General features: G+C 28.1%; 3 protein-coding genes across 5 annotated transcripts; all 3 read left to right on the forward strand.

Moving 5' to 3' along the window:
- Positions 1–240: 240 nt before the first annotated feature.
- LOC149894722 (nucleotide sugar transporter SLC35D1-like) lies at positions 241–16,484 on the forward strand. 3 transcript variants are annotated; one of them, XM_090091257.1, is made up of 13 exons: positions 241–339; positions 7,820–7,942; positions 8,377–8,410; positions 8,914–9,000; positions 9,710–9,777; positions 10,009–10,080; positions 12,265–12,333; positions 13,356–13,426; positions 13,598–13,722; positions 15,450–15,517; positions 15,691–15,769; positions 16,003–16,085; positions 16,185–16,484. In XM_090091257.1, the coding sequence occupies exons 2-13, from the start codon at positions 7,845–7,847 to the stop codon at positions 16,267–16,269; spliced, it is 939 nt and encodes a 312-aa protein (XP_089947383.1). In that variant the 5' UTR covers positions 241–339; positions 7,820–7,844; the 3' UTR covers positions 16,270–16,484. The 3 variants fall into 3 exon arrangements, 2 of the variants coding, with proteins under 2 accessions (XP_089947383.1, XP_089947377.1); XM_090091251.1 differs by lacking the exon at positions 241–339 and having other exon boundaries at positions 7,783–7,942; positions 16,185–16,480; XR_016453580.1 differs by lacking the exons at positions 241–339; positions 13,356–13,426 and having other exon boundaries at positions 7,783–7,942; positions 16,185–16,264.
- LOC149894723 (zinc finger MYM-type protein 1-like) lies at positions 2,790–6,619 on the forward strand. Its single transcript, XM_090091239.1, has one exon. It carries the CDS (start codon positions 3,340–3,342, stop codon positions 6,334–6,336), a length of 2,997 nt encoding a protein of 998 aa, XP_089947365.1. The 5' UTR covers positions 2,790–3,339; the 3' UTR covers positions 6,337–6,619.
- A 1,237-nt stretch (positions 16,485–17,721) lies between the features above and the next one.
- Positions 17,722–19,766, forward strand: LOC149894724 (protein FAM32A-like). The gene is made up of 4 exons (XM_090091273.1): positions 17,722–17,901; positions 18,491–18,632; positions 19,131–19,184; positions 19,383–19,766. Exons 1-4 carry the CDS (start codon positions 17,825–17,827, stop codon positions 19,449–19,451), a joined length of 342 nt encoding a protein of 113 aa, XP_089947399.1. The 5' UTR covers positions 17,722–17,824; the 3' UTR covers positions 19,452–19,766.
- The last annotated feature ends 1,871 nt before the right edge of the window (positions 19,767–21,637 follow it).

Consider the following 21,637-nt stretch of genomic DNA (forward strand, 5'->3'; position numbering starts at 1 on the left):
CTACCCTCGCCCTCTTAAATCTAACACTAGTCTCAAGAGCCCTCCTAAAGTTATTTTCCCCGGCATTATTTATTGTCTCGACGGACTTGCGAACAAACGCTTTCTTATCGTACCAAAAGTAAATTTTCAAAAAAAGTATAGCTAAGCAACAGTATCCACATGTCATTTACTTATTCACAAATTTCTTTAAAGAAAAACATCGTTATTATTGAAGAAAATTGTCATGACAACATGATGATGAAAAAGAGTTTTATAATGTTGCGACAGCAACAACCAAATACTTTTTAAAATGCTTTAAAACTACAAATAAAAGTTGTTTGGTTTTTGTTTTAGAGTTAAGTATAATAGATTTTTTTTATTCTAAAATCTTAAAACTTTTGTTTAGAAGGAAAATATTTTAACAACAACAGCAACAACAAAAACAACAACAACAACAATAACAATAATAATAATTATCATTATTATCATTATTATTATTATTACTATTATTATTGTTATTATTATTATTATAATTAAGCATGGGAATTTCGGCCTTCGAAATCGACGAAATTAAACGAAACGAAATTCGTGTTTCAATTTCGGATCGAAATTGAGAACGAAATTTCGATTTTTTGGATTGTTTAATTTCGCGAAATAATTTCGTATAATTTCGGGTCATTGAAAGTAACGAAATTGACACGAAATTAAACATAAGTTTTAATTTCGTAATTTCGAAATTCGTGAATTTGTAATGTTTAAAAATTTCGGTTTTTCGAAATTCGCGAAATTGTACTTTACCCACATTTTCGGATTGACGGTATTCGAAATCGAAATCACCGAAATTAGAAAGAACTCAGCATATTGAAGTAAAATTCGACAATTTTGATCTAATTTCGTTGATTTCGATATAATTTTGGAAGGTCGAAATTATTTCGTTAGTTCAGTTAATTTTGTTAATTTCGCGAAATCCCCTTAAAACCCAAAATTTTCCCCTACAAGATACAAAATTATTAAAAGAAGTAATAGTTTCGTTTATTTTGTTTTAATTTCGTTTATTTCGTTCTAATTTCGTATATTTCGATTTAATTTTGTTATTTTCCCCATTTTCACCTTAATTTATTATAAAATGAAATAAAATGAAATGAAATGAAATTAAATAAATTGTAATTTATTATTTCTTTTGCAGTAGAAACATTTAAATCAAATCAAATTTAAATCCAAAAAGTAGCACTGTAGCAGTAGTAGCACAGAGAAACTAGTAGTAGTACTTTTGGTTAACAAAATGATAATGAGTTTTAAGTTAAAATTGTCAATATTTATATTCAAATCGAATTTAATACAAAACCAGCGAAATTAAATCAAAGTTATCGAAATTAATAAGAAACCAGCAAGATTAAAACGAACCTATCGAAATTAAAAAAAAGAGGCGAAATTAATACTCATGAGGCGAAATTAATACTCCCACTGGTTGAAATTTAATGAAAAATTTAATCTACCGAAAGTAATAAAATTAATTTCGACGTTTTATTAATTATTGCACGAAATCAACAAAATTATTTCGAAAGTATCAAAATAAAATCAAAATTGACGAGATAAGACGAAATAGGCGAATTAGTTCCAAATTTGACGAAATTTAGGCGAAAATTCGGTATGTTTCAAATTTCGATTTTTGTTTTTTTCTAAATTCACGAAATTGCGAAATTCGATTTACCTGCCAGTCTCGTTCTTTCGAAATTCGCGAAATTTATTTTTCTGATAAATTCGAAATTTCGTCTTTCGAAATTCAATATAAATTTCGATACGAAATTTATTTCGACCCAAAACTTGTGGAAAAATTTCGACTCGAAATTAGTTTCGATCCAATTTTGAATACATTTCGGACCGAAATTTAGATCGAAACATCCGAAATTACGAAATCATCGAATTTCGAACTTCGAAATTCCCATGCTTAATTATAATTATTGTTATTATTATTATTATTATTACTATAATAATAATAATAATAATAATAATAATAATAATAATAATAATAATAATAATAATAATAATAATAATAATAATAATAATAATAATAATAATAATAATAATAATAATAATAATAATAATAATAATAATAATAATAATAATAATAATAATAATAATAATAATAATAATAATAATAATAATAATAATAATAATAATAATAATAATAATAATAATAATAATAATAATAATAATAATAATAATAATAATAATAATAATAATAATAATAATAATAATAATAATAATAATAATAATAATAATTATTATTATTATTATTATTATTATTATTATTATTACAAATAAATAAATAATAGTAACAACAATAAGTTTTAATCTTCAGCATTGTATGCAACTCAAAACATATTATTTTGCTAAATCTCCAAGAATGCTGAGATATTGATAAAAGATTCGATTCTATATACCTAATAATTCTACACCTCCCTCCCCCTTCACCCAAAAAAAATATTAAATATCTTTTAGTGGTGGAAGATTTAAGACTATAAGGTATAGAGTATCGAAGTCAAAGACAGAATGCTCTGGATAAAACTATTTGTCAAGAATATTTATAACAAACTTTGTTATAAAAATTTTTGGCTTTAAAAGAAACTAAATTACAAGTTGATCATTTTATGAATAAATATTGGATTACACTAATTGTGACATAAAATTGTGGTTCATATAATTTTATTGAAGAAAGGAACGACCATTATTTAATTAAATTTAGTTTTGCATAACACAAGAGACTTTTAAGGAAACCATGGAAACAGGGGCGTCGCCTTGGAGGGGGTAGGGGGGGGAGTCTCCCCCTCCCAGAATCTAAAAAAGAGAAAAGTTGGGAATTTCCTTGCCGAGAGTTGGGACAGTTGGGAAATAGGTGATAAAATCAAAAAATACTTTCTAGTTAAATAAAATTAAAATGTTTGCAAAAATCCATCATCCATCTAATTCTTTTTTGACTTGGACAAATAAACTTTACGTTTATTAAACGACTTATGGCTGTTTTCCACAAGACGAAATAAATTGTGGAGTCATAAAGAAGAGCCCTTTTGATTTCCGCGTTGTTTTTTTTTTCGCGCTACTTTTTTTTTGTTATCAACAATAAAAATGGCAGCTGAAAGTTTATGCTGTATGTTTGACTAAAAGCAGTTATTCTTTTTTTTTTCATACTTTCTACTTTGAAACGTGAATATTTATTTCCATGAATTGATTTCAACATTTGTCTTATTTAATGTTTATAAAAGTTATCACACTTATTAAGAGTGATAACTTTTATAAACATTAAATCAGTTAAAAATTACGGTAAATTATAGTATCTGCATTTGTTTTCCAGCACTAACTATGAAAAGCAAAAGATATAAATTACAATGTTGCGTATGCAAAGCAGTATTTAACAACGACTATAAAACCAGTCATGAAAGATCCGTTCATGGTGGTAGAAAGGTTCATATACAAACAGTGGGAGCCCCAGAGAATCCTTTTCTAGCCTCCTTAGCTTCAAAAAAACGAAAAATGGTACCTCAGAATGCTGGTGATGATGTCGAAGTGGATGATGAAATACAAAGTAGTGAACATACAAAGTTAGACTTGATAATAATTGAAACATCGACTTCAACATGTAGTATATCCATAGAAGAAGAATTAACATCTTCTGATAAAAAATTTGAAGAGGATGCAAGTTCAAAAATTCAAGATAATGATGCAAGAGGGGAAAACTTGGGTTATGTTGTAGTCCAGGAACAAGCAGAGAAACTTACAGAACTAAATTCTAAATCAGATCATTTAAACCAGTTTCCTGACCGAGATGAAAAGGATGACATGAATATTATTAACTTGGATACTTCTGAAGTAAGCAGTGAAACAACAAGTTGGACTTTGCTCATGGGGAATTTGGGTGTTTTAATAGATAATCTTAAAGATTGTAATGACATTTATAAAAAATACTGTAAAGAAGAATTAGTAAATGAAAAATTCGCTGCGATTGAAATTGTAAATGCAACAAGTTCTGTGGTGGAAATGTCAAAAAATGTTTTGAAAATGGGAAATGCTTTTTTAAGAAAACTCGATATCAAAGCTCAAAGTATTATAATTGACAAATCAGATTCATCAGCATTGATAAGCCATGACCCAGGATTACGTCCACATACAATTACAGATAATCAAAAATCGTATTTAATCCAGTTAGGACCACACCAACCAAAACTTGCTAGTTTCCCAAGTGACGGTAAAAATAGATTTAATCCCCAGTGGTACAAAGAGTTTGAACATTTAGAATACAGTACCCAGAAGGATGCCACATTTTGTTTTGTCTGCCGGCTTTTCCCTAAGGTATTTGGAAAGAAGGGAAAAACTGAAGATGCTTGGATAAATGTTGGGGTAAGATCTTGGTCCAAGATGAAAAGCTATGGGAAAGAAAAACTTGGAAAGCTTCAGGCACACTTTACCTCTCAAGCACATAAAGTTGCATTAAGTGAATATTGTCACTTTCTTATGAAAAAAGGTCATATAGATCACCTTATTGATAAATCCAATAGACTTGCTCTTATAGAAGAGCAAAAAATAGAGGTACAGAATAGAAAAACTGTTGAAATTCTTATTGATACATGCAAGACTTTAGGAAGCCAAGGGCTAGCGTTTAGGGAATCGGACAGTGCTAATCAAGGTAACTTTGTTGCAGTAGTGAATCTTATCTCTTGCCACAATCCCACACTAATAGCCTGGATTGAAGATAGAGCCCTTCGTCCATATAGAGTTACATACACAAGTCCATCGTCTCAAAATGAAATGATTAGTTTAATTGCAACTGAATTAAAGGGAAAGATCATAGAAGAAATTAATAGCTCCAATTTTTTTTCCGTGATGGCCGACACTACTCCCGATATGTCACATAAGGACATAATGAGTATAGTTGTGAGAACAGCCAGTGAAAACGGTGAGATTCGGGAAAGGCTTTTAAAATCCGTTGAATGCACTGATAAGACTGGAAAAGGGATGGCTGAGCTAATTTTATCTTCTTTACATAAAGAAGGCATTGACACATCAAAGATGGCTTTTCAGTCGTATGATTACGCGAGTTCAATGTCTGGACAATTTAAAGGAGTACAAAAGTATATAACAGAAGAAGTTGGCCATAATGTACCCTACATACCTTGTCAAGACCACAGAACAAACACTGCTCTTGAACATGCATGCAATGTTAATACTTTAATACGAGAATTGTTTAATGTCCTCGAACAGTTGCATGTTTTCTTCACATCAAGCACAAAAAGATTTAGTCATTTAAAAGAAAAACTGGAAGACATTGACAGTGCACTACAGCTTGTAAACCTGTCTAGAACAAGATGGACCGCACGAGCAAAATCTGTTAAGGCTTTAAATCAGTGTTTAGAGAAGGTTGTTGATCTTCTTCAGAGCATCTCAAATAATAAGATTTTTGATACTAACACAAGAACTAAGGCAATGGGACTTCTGAAAAAAGTAACAACTTTTGATTTCATTATTACTCTTTTCTTCATGAAGAATATCATTGAGAAGATAAAAATATTAACAGAAATCTTAGAAAGTCCAAACTTCAATGTTATCGACAGTATAAATGTAATTGAAAGTACTGCCAAGAACATACAAAATATCAGTAACGATACAGATGCTATGAATAATTTGATTGAAAGTGCAGTAATATTTTCTAGGAAATTACACATTGATGCAGAAAATGATTACGAACGACACCATAGATTAATAGCAATGGAGATGAAAGCTTTTTACCGGAAAGAATTCAAAGAGGTCATAGACTCTCTAGCCATGGGTTTAACAGAAAACTCGGCAGCATTAAAGGAAATATTTGCCCCTATCACCAAAATTTTTAGTTTTCCTTTAAATAAGGATAATTTGAGTATTGAAAACTTAACAAAAGCAAACAAACTTTTTCCTCCTGGATACAAGGATCATATTCCAGACGTTCATGTGCTGAAAAGCCAGATGGAAATTTTGATAGATATCTGTTTAGAAGAAGGTCATGAAGATTTTAAGTCATCAAGAACACCAGCTAAGACGCTGCAAGACATTTTGTACCATGTTGTGAAGTTAAAGGATATACTGAAACAAGCCCATAAATTATGCATTTTTGTAATCACAGCTGCTTATGGTGTAGCATCAAATGAGCGTTCATTCAGTCAACTCAAGATTGTAAAATCACATCTGAGAACAACAATGAGTGACGAGAGATTGGATAGCCTCATGCTACTAAAGTGCGAAAAAGAACTTTGTAAAGGAGTTAACCCCGAACATCTTGTTAAACGATGGGTTCAATTGAAGAAACGTCATATTAAAGTCAAACAGTAGACAAAAAATGATAGTGATGATAAAATATTGTGCGTATAAGTTTTGAAATAAAATAATATTTTCCATATTCCTTTGTACTAATTCATTTCCGTAAAATTTTAAACTGCTATATATGCTGCCAAAATGGTTTGTAAAGTTTATTGGATTTGTAAATTGTAACATTTTTTTGGACTGATACAGTTTCACTATGAATGGGTAAAACCTTTAGACGTTTTTTGAATTGAATATTTTGTATAAATGTAAAGGAAGCTATGTTTTGTTAAAAGAAGTCAATAAATACTGATAATTGACAATTCATGAAAGTGAGTGCAATGTAGTATAACAATCAGTAGATTTTGTAAATAGGACAAAAATTGATTTTTTGAATTCTTAAATTATAAAAAACAGTTGTGAAAACTATGTTAAGCAGTTGGGAAAAATAAGGTTCTCCCCCCCCTGGAATTTTCTCACGCAACGCCACTGCATGGAAACTTCAGAATTTAAAGTATTTTCTAATGCTCATATGATCTAATGCTCATAGGATTTATTCTATCATTAAAGATAACTGTTTCCGCATAAAAATTTTATTAAATAAAATAATTTTAAACCGAGAGAGTTCTATAAAATATTATACAATCTCAAAAGCATCTCAGAGCAATTCCGTTCGACTTACTTTCACACAAGGTTACGAATCAGTCCGCTTAACCCTTTCATGCACCAATTACTTTTCCATAACTATCATAGCTCATAAAAATCATCTGCAAAATGACAGCGGTACTATAAAATGTTAAAGTAGACTTTTTCTACAGCCTTTTTCAACTCTCATTTTTAAAATAGTATTGTTTTCAATTGGTTAGAATGCACCATTTGAATTGGGGAAGCTTAGTTTAATTTAATGTTATACAATAACCCAGCGCATGAAAGGGCTAAGAATAAGTTTGCGTCGCTGATTCTTATATAGAAATCATCGACCAATAAAATGCTATAACTTACCGTATATCAACCATATCTGATAGCTAATTGTTAACTTTAGGTATTGAGAATCTATATTTGTCTAATATTAGTTAATAAACCAATTTCATGCTATTTAATGATATTTGGTTTGTTTATTATGAATTTATGGTAACTCTTTAAGGAGTTAAAAGATTGGAAGATTGATATTGCTGTTATAGAGCTATTGTCACTAATATTTTCTGGTAAAAGTAACCAATTGCTATAGTTGCCATATTGGTATTATCTCTGGGAGTATTTTATCAGGATATTGACAGTAGTTCTTTATGTACAAATAATTTTCTGCTTATAATTAAATCCAATTACATGATAAAAATATCTCTGCTACTTTTTAAGTTTATTATCACATTTTATAGCAATGTAATTCTTTTTTTAAAAGTTTTACTTTTATTTAGTATTCGGTAAAAGGTTATGTGAATTGCTAATTATTTTTATAATTAACAATTCACATAATCTGTTCCTGAATATTTAATAAAAATAATTATTTTTTTAGTGCTGTCCTATAATAAGCTAGAATCATGACTGCACTTGTCTTGAAGATATCTTCTGCTTTTTTTTATGCTATCTCTTCAATGCTGATTGTTATTTTAAATAAAGTTGTTTTAACAACATATGGGTAAGCAAAATTTAAGCAATAATGTTGATGCATTATAGCATTTTCACAAATATAGGTTTTTCTTATTTGGCAATAGCTAGTTTAAAAATAAATATCTCCAATTTAATAATAGTAAAATAGGTTTTTATTAAAGTTCATGTTTTTTATTACATGAAAACCTAAAGTTTTTTTATTTTGTTGAGTTCTGAGGTGAAAATATGTTGATTTCTATTCTTTAAATTGTAATTTAAAAATGATATTGTATTTGGAATAAATCTTGTAATTAAAGCTGAGTTTTATTTAAAATTGGAAAGTCCATGAATAGAGATCAACATTAAGGTTTTACCTTAAAATCAATTTAAAGTTGAAAGTTTTGTTTTTTACTTTTACATGTAAAAAAAAAGATTTTTTGTACATTTAAATGTTAATTAAAGTTTTTTTGTTGTTGCTTTTAGCTTTCCTTCTTTTCAGTTTCTTGCTGTAGGACAGGTGAGATAAATGACAACATTGAACAAAGTGATCACATTGATCATTTTTTACAAGTCTGATTAAATTAATATATTTTTAAAATAAAGTTAGATTAACATATACTTAACATCCAGTGTAAATTCTAAATTTAATTACTTTAACTAGTTGATAAAAAGGTGTCCTTGACTTATACACAAATCAGTCATTTTTTGTACCAATTCCAGGCTTTTTTGCATCAATTCCAGGCTTTTTTGCTTCAATTCCAGGCTTTTTTGCTTCAATTCCAGGCTAATCTATTCTGGGGATATTGAGATAAAAAGTTCTGCATATAATAATGATAACATGATAAAAACATTCCTTCAATTTATCATTGGCTATAAATATGTAATACTTTAACATGCTTGAGGAAAAGTTTATTGTTATACATTGATTTGCTCTAAATTACTTGTTATTTGTTAAAAAAGTTTTTAATTGTCTATTTTTGTTGGAATGATTAGAAAGATTTTTTAAAGATACTAATTTAGATGGTTGCTTCAGTGTTAGTACTGGGTATTTCGAATCAAATAGGACTTGTTACATTCCCTGGGTTTGAGAGAGGAACAATTAAAAAGGTAAAATTTAACAGTTAGCACAAACATGTGTAGGGTAAGGTAGAGTGGGGTAAGTCACTTCTGTTTTCTTTTTATTATACATTAAACAATACCATCTCAATATTAAATTTTGTAGCAATTACTTTTATCTTAATAATTTCTCCTACTGTGGTTTGTGATCTGTTTAGTTTACTTCTTTATTTAGAAGTTCAGTTGATGTCTTTCTTTTACTTTTTTTCTCTGTCACTGTTTTGATTTAACACCTGGATGCTCTGTAATGACTGCTCTTTAATGTAATGTCAACTTCGTTAAATAACTTTGGGTGTCAATGTTTTCACCTTTCTTGTTTTTTGGAAATAATTTCTGATCATCTGTGTTAAGTAAAAATATTAAGTTATGCAAAACTAAGTACTTTTTTTCTGTATACTTTTTATTTGTAACACAAATATTTTTGTAATTGTGACATAAATATGTTCTTAAAAAATATTTTATTAGTAATTTACTGAGAAAATATTCCAAGCTCAAATAAACAAAACTTATATAATGGTATTGAAATTTTTTCAGTTACTTAGTGCTTATTTTATTATTTCTAAATGCACTAATTTTTCACAGTCCCAAAAGGGGTATTTTACTCCACTCTACCCTATGAAGACTGTTTTGCTTTTTTTTAAATAGAGGGTTTTTTTTTTCAACTAAGAAAACTAAATGTAATGGGAAATTGTTCTTTCAGGTCTTTCCACTGCCTTTATTGTACTTCTTTAACTTGGTTTCTGGTCTTGGAAGTACCCAATCCTTAAAGTAAGATTTCAATTAATAATCAAAATACTTTAACATTTTTTTAAGCATATAGCAGTCACTAACCATCTTGATTTGTAAACAAATTTATTCAGAACACCTTTATAAACCCAGCTGATGATATTTGATGGAAACTTAATCAACTAAAGTCATTAATAAGTTGTTAAATTAAATGTAGATTTTTAGTTTATTTAACATACTCATGTTTTGATCATAATATTTTTCAAACCTTAGTTTACCAATGTTTACGGTTTTGAGAAGATTTTCAATTTTATTTACAATGGTTGGAGAGTATTTTATATTAAGGTTAGTATTGGTGCTTTTATTTTGAAGTATATTATTTTATGCTTTGGCATTTTATATCAACTTATAAAAACAAACTTGAAGTGTTAGATGTTTTGTGTAGTCAAAATTAAAAAAATCATATTATTTAACCAAGTATCAATTCTGAATATTACATACTCTTAACTGAGGTGGATATTTTCTTGTTTTATATACTACCTTACTTTAGAGCAGATTTTCAATCAAAGTTCACTGTTTGATCCATGTGAGGTAGTTATAACTAATGGTTATAACTAACTTTCAGTGGTAGTTATAACTTTTAATTATGAGTTGAATATTAGACTCTTTAGGTATCTAATAATGTAATAGCAATAGTTCTTTTAACAATAATTATAGTGTATTAGTAATAATTCTTTTGAAAAAATTTTATTTTTTGTTTTTTAAATAAAGTGATTTGAAAAGATGGTTCAGAAAAGATATTTTAGAATTTCACATTTTTTTTATTAAGTGAAGAATTTATTATTTGTTTTTAGGCCAAAAAAACTTTAAAAATAAAAGGAAACTTTCTCATCAAAACATCAACTGCTGTTAGGGTTTGCAATCTGGATATCCAAATATCTGATTATCTGGATTATCCAGCCAATTTTGACTATTTGATAATCCAGATTATTTTGGAATGAAAATCTGATAATCTGGATATTTCTAAATAAAGAAAAAAATTTTTTTTTGCATAAATGGTGCAAATCGATAAACATAAAGTCAGCAAAATCTAAAGTTTTGTATTTTTATTTAAAACTATAAACTTTCAAAGTTTTTCCTAATTATTAAATATTATTATGGCATTTTAAATATACATCAAACATTTTTAATTAAAACGATAGAATACAAAACTTAACCAAATTACCAATTAACCTTAACTAAACTTAGCCAAATACCATTATATTTAAAATTAAATCAAAGAAAACTTCATAAAAAATATAGGAGATGTTAGTTAACATCTTATATATTTTTTCTAACATTGACCATAATGAGGCGGAGAAAGTAGTAAAAAAAAATCACAAGTGAAAGTGTGTTTGAAAGTCAAAATGCTGCAAATTCTCTACAGTAACAACTGAAAGAAGCAATTTCTTCAATTAACCCTTTCATGCACCAATTATTTTTCCATAACTAACATAGCTCATAAAAAATCATCTGCAAAATGACAGCGGTACTATAAAATGTTAAAGTAGACTTTTTCTACAGCCTTTTTCAACTCTCATTTTTAAAATAGTATTGTTTTCAATTGGTTAGAATGCACCATTTGAATTGGGGAAGCTTAGTTTAATTTAATGTTATATAACAACCCAGCGCATGAAAGGGCTAAGAATAAGTTCATTACCCAGCAGAGCATTGTAATTACTAAATTGTTAAAATAAGATTTTGTGGTTTTAACAAATACAAAAACAAGGGCAAATAATTTAAATATATTATATAATGTACTTCTTACAATAAAACCAACATCTACAACAACAGAATGCATTTTTTCAATTGCAGGTTTGACTAGGACAAAAATTAGAAATTGTTTGAATTTTACAACTTTAAATGTAATTATTTTTTTGAAATACGCTTTTTTAAAAATGACATAAATTTAAATAATGTAAATGTTTTATTATTTTTAGAAATATCAATGTATAAATTAAAATACTCAAACTAAGTTAAATAATTGAGCTATAAAACATCATAAATATTGGATTCAATTAATCGTCTTTAAATTCTTATTTGTTATCCGGATCTCTGGATATATCCGAATATTTGGAATTTTCAGTATTCGATATCCAGATAGTCATTACTGTCAAATAATTGCAAACCCTAACTGCTGTATATTATATTTAGTTTAAGTTTCTGTTAAAACAATAAATTCGTTGTTATATGTTTGCCACAAGTATAAACCAAAGTCAAAGTGTAATACAGTTTATATAATTTTAGTATATAGTTGTTGTATCTGCACTGTCTTACTTACTGCTTCTAAAGAAGTTTAAATCCTCATATTTTTAGTAAGGTAAAGACTGGATCAGTATTTATTTAAGAAAAAAACTATTTCAGTATTTAGTTTTGTATGCAGCCCAAGTTATTAGCTTTCCACTGCCTTATTATTGAAAATGACACAGCCACAGCCTTATTGAATATGATTTACATTCTAAAGTTTAATTTCATAATGGATTTTTTTAGTAAAAAGGCCAGCATCAAAGTTCAGTTATCTGTTTATTGTATGATATTTGGTGCTCTTGTTGCAGCCAGGTATAATTTTGTTTTTAAAAATCGTTTTGCAAAGCTGCTCTTAGTTTCAAATTTGCCATTTTTCAGCAGTTTACCTTATAAAGTGCAAAACTGTGCAACTATTTTTTTCAATATTGTTTTTAAATAATATTTTTCTTGAACTTGAAATATTTAAATATTTTAATTTAGTTTTCTTTTTGTTCAACTTGTAACAACTTCCAGTGCAAGTATGCAATGTATTTCCAAAAAAAGTTTTGATGAACCAAAAAACAGATATTTTATTTGATTGGATAAACTGTCTTTACTTAATGTAGTCGCAGTTAGATACTTGTGTGAGCCCTTCCAAATATCATCATGATTTATTTTGGCTTGATACTTAATGTTGCATAAATAAACTTTATGTTGCATATATGTAAAGAAACTTTTTGAGTTTTGAATGAAAAATAACTTTTTTTAGAAAGGTCCTTGAAAAAATTTTCTACAAGAAATCATTTTATATTTCTTTCCAATGAATTTTTTAGTGAACTAGATTTCAGTAAAAAATTTTATGCTAAAATTTTTCACTTTTTCTTTCAATGTAAATGGGAAGAATAAACTTTCCTCTCTCACACAAAAATTTTGAGTGAAAGGTAGTTAAACTTTTAGTATCATTTTCAATATTACAGAAACGCAATTCTTTCGTAAAAAAATTACAATACTGTTTAACTCAAATGAAAACTTTATGAAGTTTTATATCTATCAATGAACAGAAAAATTGAAAAGTCTAAAATATTACAAACTGTGACAGTATAGAATATTATAATTCTGTCAAATTATAACTCAGTATTATTCAAAAGAGTTTTTCAAAGCAATTTAAATGAACCTCAAATACACCAAAATAATTAAATCTGTAAACAATTGAATGGATAAAGCATTTTATCTAACGCTGGCTATTCTTCTATTGCCCTTTGTAAAATAATTTAAAAAATCATGTTGATTGTTGGTAGTCAAAGTTGTTTAAATCTTATGCATTTGATAATTTATCTAGTTCATTTATTTTTCAGCCGGGATTTAGCGTTTGATTTAAATGGCTATATCATGATCATGGTTAATAATCTTATGACAGCTGCTAATGGCATGTTTGTTATCTCATAAAATTTTTCTTATTAAATTTTTAATCAAACCATGGTTCGTTAAAAATATGCAATTAGGTTCAAGTAAATTATATGATTTTTATAACTTTGTTAGGAAATATAAGAAAAAGTATTTCTTTGCTGATCTGTTATTAAATTTCAATTTTGTTTAGGAGTATACTTAAAAAAGAAGTTGGAATCAAAAGATTTGGGGCAGTATGGGCTGATGTTTTACAACAGTATGTTCATGCTTATACCAGCTTTTTGTTGGAGTATATTTTCAGGTGACATGAACTCGGTATTAAATTTTGTTAGTTCTATTATATTTGTTATTTAACATAATATTTACTATTATATTCAATATTTACTATTATATTCACTATTTACTATTATACTATATTTCATATTCTATTATAGTTGATAACTATCATTAAAAGTAACATTTCATAACAGTAAATAATTCCAAAGGAAACTTCAAAACTGTTCCCAATTTCTTTAAAATATTTTCAATGCAAATTTTACAAAAGTGGTTCAGCTAAATTTTTTATATTGGAGTTCTGTTTTAAAATTAAAGTGCCATACTTTTAAAGTCTCCCAGAAAATGTTTTCCCTTGAGAGAAACATACAAAATTTGTCTTGATAGATCTTTTGAAGTGTCACCTCCTCCTCCCCCCCCCTTCCCCCATATTATTACATTTTTTAGTGTCTACGCTGCATGCTTTCAACTTTATTCTATTGTTGCTGCCAATCCTTATAACTAATCTTTTAAATTGTATGCATCATAGCATCAAGTGTAGCCTGCAGGTTGCCAGCATAGCATCAATCTGCAGGCTGAAATAATTACTAAAAACAAATAATCTTTATCAGTCTTAGTAAAATCTTCATAAATCTTCCCATCCTAATCCACATTCTGTATCATATTTAGGTGATTGCATTTTGTTAGTGAATTCACAATGACCTGTGTTTTGTAAAGTTCTTATAAACATGAAATACATTGATATTACTTGATTATTTATTGCTCTTATTCAACTGAGGGAATTAATCAGGAATTTTTGTAGTGATATGTCTGGTCAATGAAATGAGATTTTTACCAATTTTCTCTTCACAAATTCTGATCTTTTGTTAAATAAATTTATGTTTACCTAAATTAACAGATTCTGTAATGATGTTTGTTATTGGTGATTTTGGTTAAGACAAAAAAATTTTTCAGTAAAATTTTTTATAAAAAGTCAATATATAGAAACTAAAAATTTTTTCTTCATTTGGAAGCACACATATTTTATTGAAAACATAAACCATTTTAAAAAGAACAATATTAACAATTTTTGAATAAACTAGGTGCAAATTATATATTCTCCACATAGTAAACTGCTATTGGATATTTTAATAACAATAAACTATATTGTGTATATGTATTTAAGTAAACCCAACTATACTTTAATTTGAAATTTACTAATAGGTACACATTCTAACAATTATCAAACCATGCTAACATAATTGAATCAGTGTTTTTTAAAAGGGCTGATTTGCTCAAAACCCGTTTTTGAGAAAACTAAAAAAAACTCTTTATATCTTTTAATATTAAATATACAGAATTTGTGTAATATATTTTTAAAAAATATATGCAAGAGTAATATCTTAGTACACTTTGATAATTGTTATAACATTTCGTTTGTTAATAGTTAATTAATGAAATTTCAAAAAATTGGCCCTTTAAAAAAAAATTGAATATTCCGAAATCAAAACTGTTTATATTTTCCGCGTATTGCGGCTAAAAATACGAATCAGCTGGAGAGTGATTTTTTTAAAAAGGGCATATTTGAAACAAATTTGCCTTTTAAAAAAAAATCAAAAACTTTCAGGTGGCTTTATTTCTGTAAGAAGATAAAGTTTAAACACATTTTTAACATAAAACTGATGAAGGACATAGAAGGACACAAAACACACAAAAAGTGAATTTTTAAAAAAATGTCAAATCAGCCCTTTTAAAAAACACTGATTCAATTGTCTTTTATTTTTTTCTAGGTTTTGATTTTTCCCAGATGGGGTGACTTAACTTTCATTGGAATGTTTTTAGTAGCTTGCGTTTTTGGGTAATTTTATTCACCTAATATTTAGAACTCAAAAATTAAGCTGTAAGATAATTCTTTAATTATTAAATGACAAAAAATATTTTTACACAAATGCTTAAATTAACAAGAAAAATTTTTTTGTAAAAGTTCTGGGTCAAAAAACTTTATTTAAGAATAAAAAGTTCTTAATTTAGATTTGTTTTGAATTATTCTGCAGTTTTGTGTACCAATTATAACTCAGCTCTTACCACAACAATTGTTGGATGTCTGAAGGTATAAAATTTAGTTTTTTTTATTACAACAGCATCTTTCATGTTTCAATGTTTTAAAATTAGTTTGTTTCCTCCATAATCTTTTCTCCATTTCATCATTATGTTACTATTTACAGTTTCTCTTCCAAGCTTAGTAAACAAAGTTATCAACCAGTTAATTATTTATAGACAGTAATTTTTATTGTTTGGTAATTTAGTAATATAATAATCAATATAATAAAATTTCCTTATTAGAATGTGTTAGTTACATACTTTGGCATGGTGATAGGTGGAGATTATAAATTTGATTGGTTCAATTTTCTTGGATTAAACATAAGGTAAGAATTTTTAAATATAATAATTGCGTTTTGATTTATTTTATTTTTAATTTATCAGTTCCACTTGCCTCTTTCTTAAAATTTTTTTTTTGTTAACAGCATTGCTGGTAGCATCTATTATTCATATGTTGGTTTGACAGAAAAACAACCTACATTGTCAAGGCAACCTTTGTTCAAAGCTTAGTTTATTTTACTATTTTTTTATTTTTAGAGTGTATTTAAGTATATTTTAGTCAACAGTAACTATATTTATTTTTTATGACAATCTCTTTGGAATTATTTTAAATTTATTTTGAAAACAAAAATTATGGAGTGGATTTTCTCCTGTTTATAAAACAGATTTTATTTTTTTGCTCATATTTTATTTGAATATATTATATTTATAGTATGCTAAATAATTTATTAAGTGATAATTTTTTTAAAAGATTGGTTTTAAATACATTGAATAGTAAAATATTTATATATATTTTCCTAGAAATTGTTATTCACTGATATTATTTATTGGAAAGTTGTTAATGTGATAATAATGCTTTTTCTGTCCAAAAATGTGAGAGAATCTTTTTACTTCTGAAAGATGCAATTTTCAAAACAAAAAAATTATCTTTTGCTTTTCTTTTGCTAATTTTTCTTTCAATTCTGTTTAACAAGCTGTTAAGCAAAAGTTTCATAACTGTGGTATGGCTTTTATAAATTTTGTTATTTTTTACTTCTGTGTTTTAAATCAGAATTGGGAGACTGTAACTAATCTTTTTACTGAATAGATATACTACTGTGGGCAAAAAATAACGGGAAATTTGAGTTTGATTTTTTTGTGATTCTGATAGGGACAAATGTTTTTATTCTTAAGTTGGCACTACTGTCACCAACATCTGTTCCAAATTACATGTCAAAATACTCATTAGTGTTTGAGATACGTGTTTTTTTGTAAACATCTAAAAGTGATTTTTTTGTTTGTTATAATGTCTGAAACTATTCAACAATGCAGTTCCATCAAATTTTGTGTGCAGAATGAAATTTCTGCTACCAAAATGTTGAAAATTTGCAGGAGGCCTTCAGTGAGCAAGCTCTATCAAAAACAAGTGTTTATGAGTGGTACAAAATAATCAAAGAGGATCACAATAGCGTTGAAGACAAGGCACGGCCAGGATGGCCATCAACATTAACTGGTGACACATCAACAGTATCAAATATTGACACTCAATCCATATCGTTCAGCAACCACTGTATTTCCCTAACACCATGTGACTTCTAGCTATTCGCTAAACTCAAGAGACTGCTTTGTGGACACGCTTTGAATTGATAGGAGAGATAGAAATAAAAACAAAGAAGGAATTAAGGCTATACCGGAAAAAGACTTAGCAGCATGTTTTGAAAATTGGGAAAAATTTTGGCACAAGTGTATTGCATTGGGGGGGGGGGACTACTTTGAGAGAGATTAAATGAATTTAGGAGAATAAATAAAGATTTTTTGATTTATAAACAAACTCCCAGTATTTTTTGTCCACAATGGTATATTTTTTTTTGAAGAAATTATTTGTTTAGAATGCTTCACTTTCTTGTTGCAAATTTTCGTAATTTGTTAATCAACATCTTCATCTTTAATGGTTGAAATTACAAATTTGAATAAAATTTAAAAAAATATCAGCATCTTTATTGAATCCTTAAATAACTTGTCAACTCTGAGTAATATTTCATTCTCATTCAATGAGTTTGTTAATTTGTTAGAAGTATTAAAAATAATGAGCGATGACCCATATGAGGGCATTTCTGGCGGTGGATTGAAGTTGAAAAATGCAGCAGGCAGTAAAGTAACAAAGTCAGTTTTTTTTCTTCTTCATTCATTTCTCGTTATTTTTGTTCGTTTCTTGTTTCATATTTGCTCATTTTCTTCTAATTTGTAATCTACTTTCATTGAAAATTAAATTGTTAAAAATGTTTTTTATTTTGATGTACAAATAAAACACTTCAGTTACAAAAGTAATAGTCATAGGATTATGATGAAGTATTTTTTTTTTTAAGTGGTGGATAATATTTTCCTATTTTATCACGAATACCACGTTGTGTGGCCTACCAAAGTCCTATGCTTTAAGAAAGTGCTAATTTAATAAATGACAAATTTCTTATATATAAAAAATACATTTGGGGAAAGTAACTAAGTTATGTTTACTAGATATCTAGTTAGTTAAAATAAGTAATTTTTTTTCTCTAAATGTTTTTTTTACTTTTACGAAACTTGTCGTTTCTTAAATTAGGACTTTCTTAAATCATAGGACTTCGTTACGTCACACCACGGTAGTTAGAATTGTCAAAGCTATATTTTCAGAATGGAAAAAGTTTTTTACCTACTAAACGTTTTTTACCATGCAAACGATAAGAAAACAATTTTAAGTCTTATTTGTTAACAGGAAAAAGAAGACCAAAAAGAATATATCTAAAGAAATTGTAGAAGCTACACTTTCAGCTAGGGCATCAAGCAAACAAGATGGTGGAACGTCTGTCAAAAAAACCGCTGCTGAGTTAGCTTTTGAGAAAGCACAAGAAAAGAGAGTGAGTATAATGTGCACTAATAATCGTTTTAATTTCAACTAAAAGTCAAATATATGGGAACATTTAAATGCATTTTCGGGAAGAGCACGTTGATAAACTAAAATCAAATCGAAACGAATGTTTCGTTTTTCCATATTTAATCCATAATTTGTCGGAAAACGCAACAACTTTTTTTTATTTTGATTAAAGCTGTGGAATATCTGAAGAATGATTTTTTTTTTTTTGTTAACCAATAGCTCGCTAATGATGGTGTTTTATTTTGAAGATGTTTTCTTTTTCAAAAATTGTCTTAATTGTCCCACAAGTAGACAAAAAGTATTGTTTATAGCAGCTTTTTAGCGAGCAGTTAATGTTAAAAGATCTTTTACTTGATTTTGTTACTTTAAAATGTTTCAGCGACTGTTTTCTTTTTTTTAATTGAATATCTAATTTACCGTTTTAAAGATCTTTTTTTTTACGGCTGACAAGTAATAGTAAACTATGAAATTTGTTCTTCAGGCTTCAGAGAGGATTCTAAAAAAAGCATCAAAAACACACAAACAGAGGGTCGAGGTAACATAAAATTTTTTATGAATTTTAAACTGAAAATCAAAAAGTATTGCAGCTCAATTTCGTTTCATACTCCCTGGTTTTGTTAAGGTGGCTTATTTACGGGGATAAGAGGGGGTTAATAATATGTTTTCCTATCCCATCTTGCCAATTTTATATTAATTGGTTCGTTATTTTATTGAGTCTTGTTTTGTTTTTCAGGAGTTAAATGAGTATTTAGGCAGCCTGTCTGAACATTACGATGTCCAAAAGGTCAGCTGGACAAAATAGGAGCTGTTACTTTGCTTTACACGTTTGCTCAAAAATAAAAACAGACAAAAAAATTCTCCTGAGATAAACGATAAAGAAGAGATTCTTCTAAACATTGCGTTTTACAACATGCGACGATTTTTTTATGTTTATATATGCGACAGAAAAATGGGACTGCATATGAATTAATGCCAATCAGGCATGGTTTTTTTTACCTTATTTTAATTGTAATTATAACTTAGTATCGTTAATCTTTCCCACTAACTTATTCTAAAACTGCATGCGTAATGTAGAATATGTAATGCGACGTAAAAAACAAACGGCGAATCTTGTTTATCAGTGTGTTTTATCTTGTTGCAAGTAGAAAAAATCAGAAGATTCTGCAGTGTAATTACGAGTAAGTTGAAAAGTTGTTATACATCATGCACTTAAAAAAGTAACAGCATATTTATCTAATAAACTGAATTGCGTACTATTTTTTGAAAAAACAAAATGTCCCATAGGTATTGAGTTCTTGAACTTTGTAGAATTAAAGTTCAAACATCGAATTTTTCACACACAAACTTCAAACACCTCGTGCAGTCGAGAAAAAATTTTTCTCCTTTTTCTTTCTTTTTTTTTTTTTTTTTTTTTAAAGTACAGTCAGCAATCAGAAACGTCCTTGTCTTATTGCTTTTTAACAATCTTAATCCTTGACCTAAAGACTACCGGAGATTTCCGCAATGTGATTTACAAACCGATTTTTCGAAAGCTTCTGCAAATGATGAGATTAACTGACTAAAGCAAATCCTAACTTTAAATCTTTTTTATTCATAAATAGCTTTGGCAATATCTGCTTTTCAAGACTTCAGAAAACTTTCAAAATATTAAGAAACTTTTGTCTTGATTCAGTATCAAAAGAGTTCTTTTATACTCCCCTGTGACATGAAAATGGCCTACATTTTGTGTGGAATTCAATCTTACTCTACCTTTCATCCGTGCTGCTAGTGCAATATTCAGTAATTGTTCCACACTTATCAAGATTAACATCTTGAAAACGGTGGAACGATGACTGAACATTAAAAGAATTATTTACCATCTATTCCTACTAGAAAAGACTTGTCTAAAGCAAAGAATTTTGAAAATACAATTCATCTCCCTCTCATCAGTGGCACTGATTCTGGATGTGATTCCTCCGATGGAGCTTCATCTGTTGATTGGTGTCGTAAATCATCTCTATTGGAAATTACATGGCCTGATGGCAACAGGTGGTCTTGTGCCCTTCACCTAGTACAACAACAATATTGTGGCGGGTATTCAACGGTAAAGACTGCAACAAACTTCTCCAAAATACTGACATTTTGGACATCATTGCTAGAACAAGTTTGGCTTACCAAGTAGCTCCGTTAGCTACTTGGTAAGCCAAACTTGTTTTAGCAATGATGTCCAAAATGTCAGTATTTTGGACGATATCTATTTTCAGATATAGTAAGGACTTCTTGATGTTTGTATGATTTTACTAAATAGCTAAGAAAATCTTCTGCCCAGATCTTTTTACTTCAAAAATACAAATGCTTTTCAAATTTGAACACGTGCTCATTTTTGCCTAGTAGTGGACGTTGATGATGATGTAGTTAATGGGTTTAGCGATGTAGTCTCTTTGAAACGTAAAGGTGACACAATCATGACACCGACGAGAAGGTTATCTTAACTACTACAATAGTAATTGGAATAAAACATCGATGTTCTTCTATCTCTTTTTTTTCTCCCCATCTAGTCGCACTTTTCGTAAATATTAACATAAAAACTGGGTTATAAATTTTTTAAAATCTGTATTTTGTATATATGATTTGTATATACGTTTTATGCATATGTTTTGTACAAATGATTGCTTAAACACATCGCAATTTATCTATAGTATATTAGTCGAATGAATACTTTATAATTATGCTATATGCTTAAATTGAAACTTTTTCAACTGCCTAAGTCTTTAATTTTCTCTGGACATCTGTCCGCAAACATTTTGACTACTTCTAAACTTAAAGATTTTTGCTATTCCTTCTCTATAGCATACACTGCTCATTTTTGACCGATCTACGCAAAAATATTTGCAAATGAATTCCTTGATAGCATAATGCTGATTTTAAAAAACACACAGCGTTTAAATTTTTATCGTCTAAACAGTTTCAATTTTTACAACAGATTTGTCCTGCGGAAGAAATGCCCGC

The sequence above is a fragment of the Hydra viridissima genome, unplaced genomic scaffold (assembly GCF_058129835.1).
Source record: "Hydra viridissima isolate aposymbiotic clone 2 unplaced genomic scaffold, HvirCarnegie_v1 scaffold_1, whole genome shotgun sequence".
Lineage (NCBI taxonomy): Eukaryota > Metazoa > Cnidaria > Hydrozoa > Anthoathecata > Hydridae > Hydra > Hydra viridissima.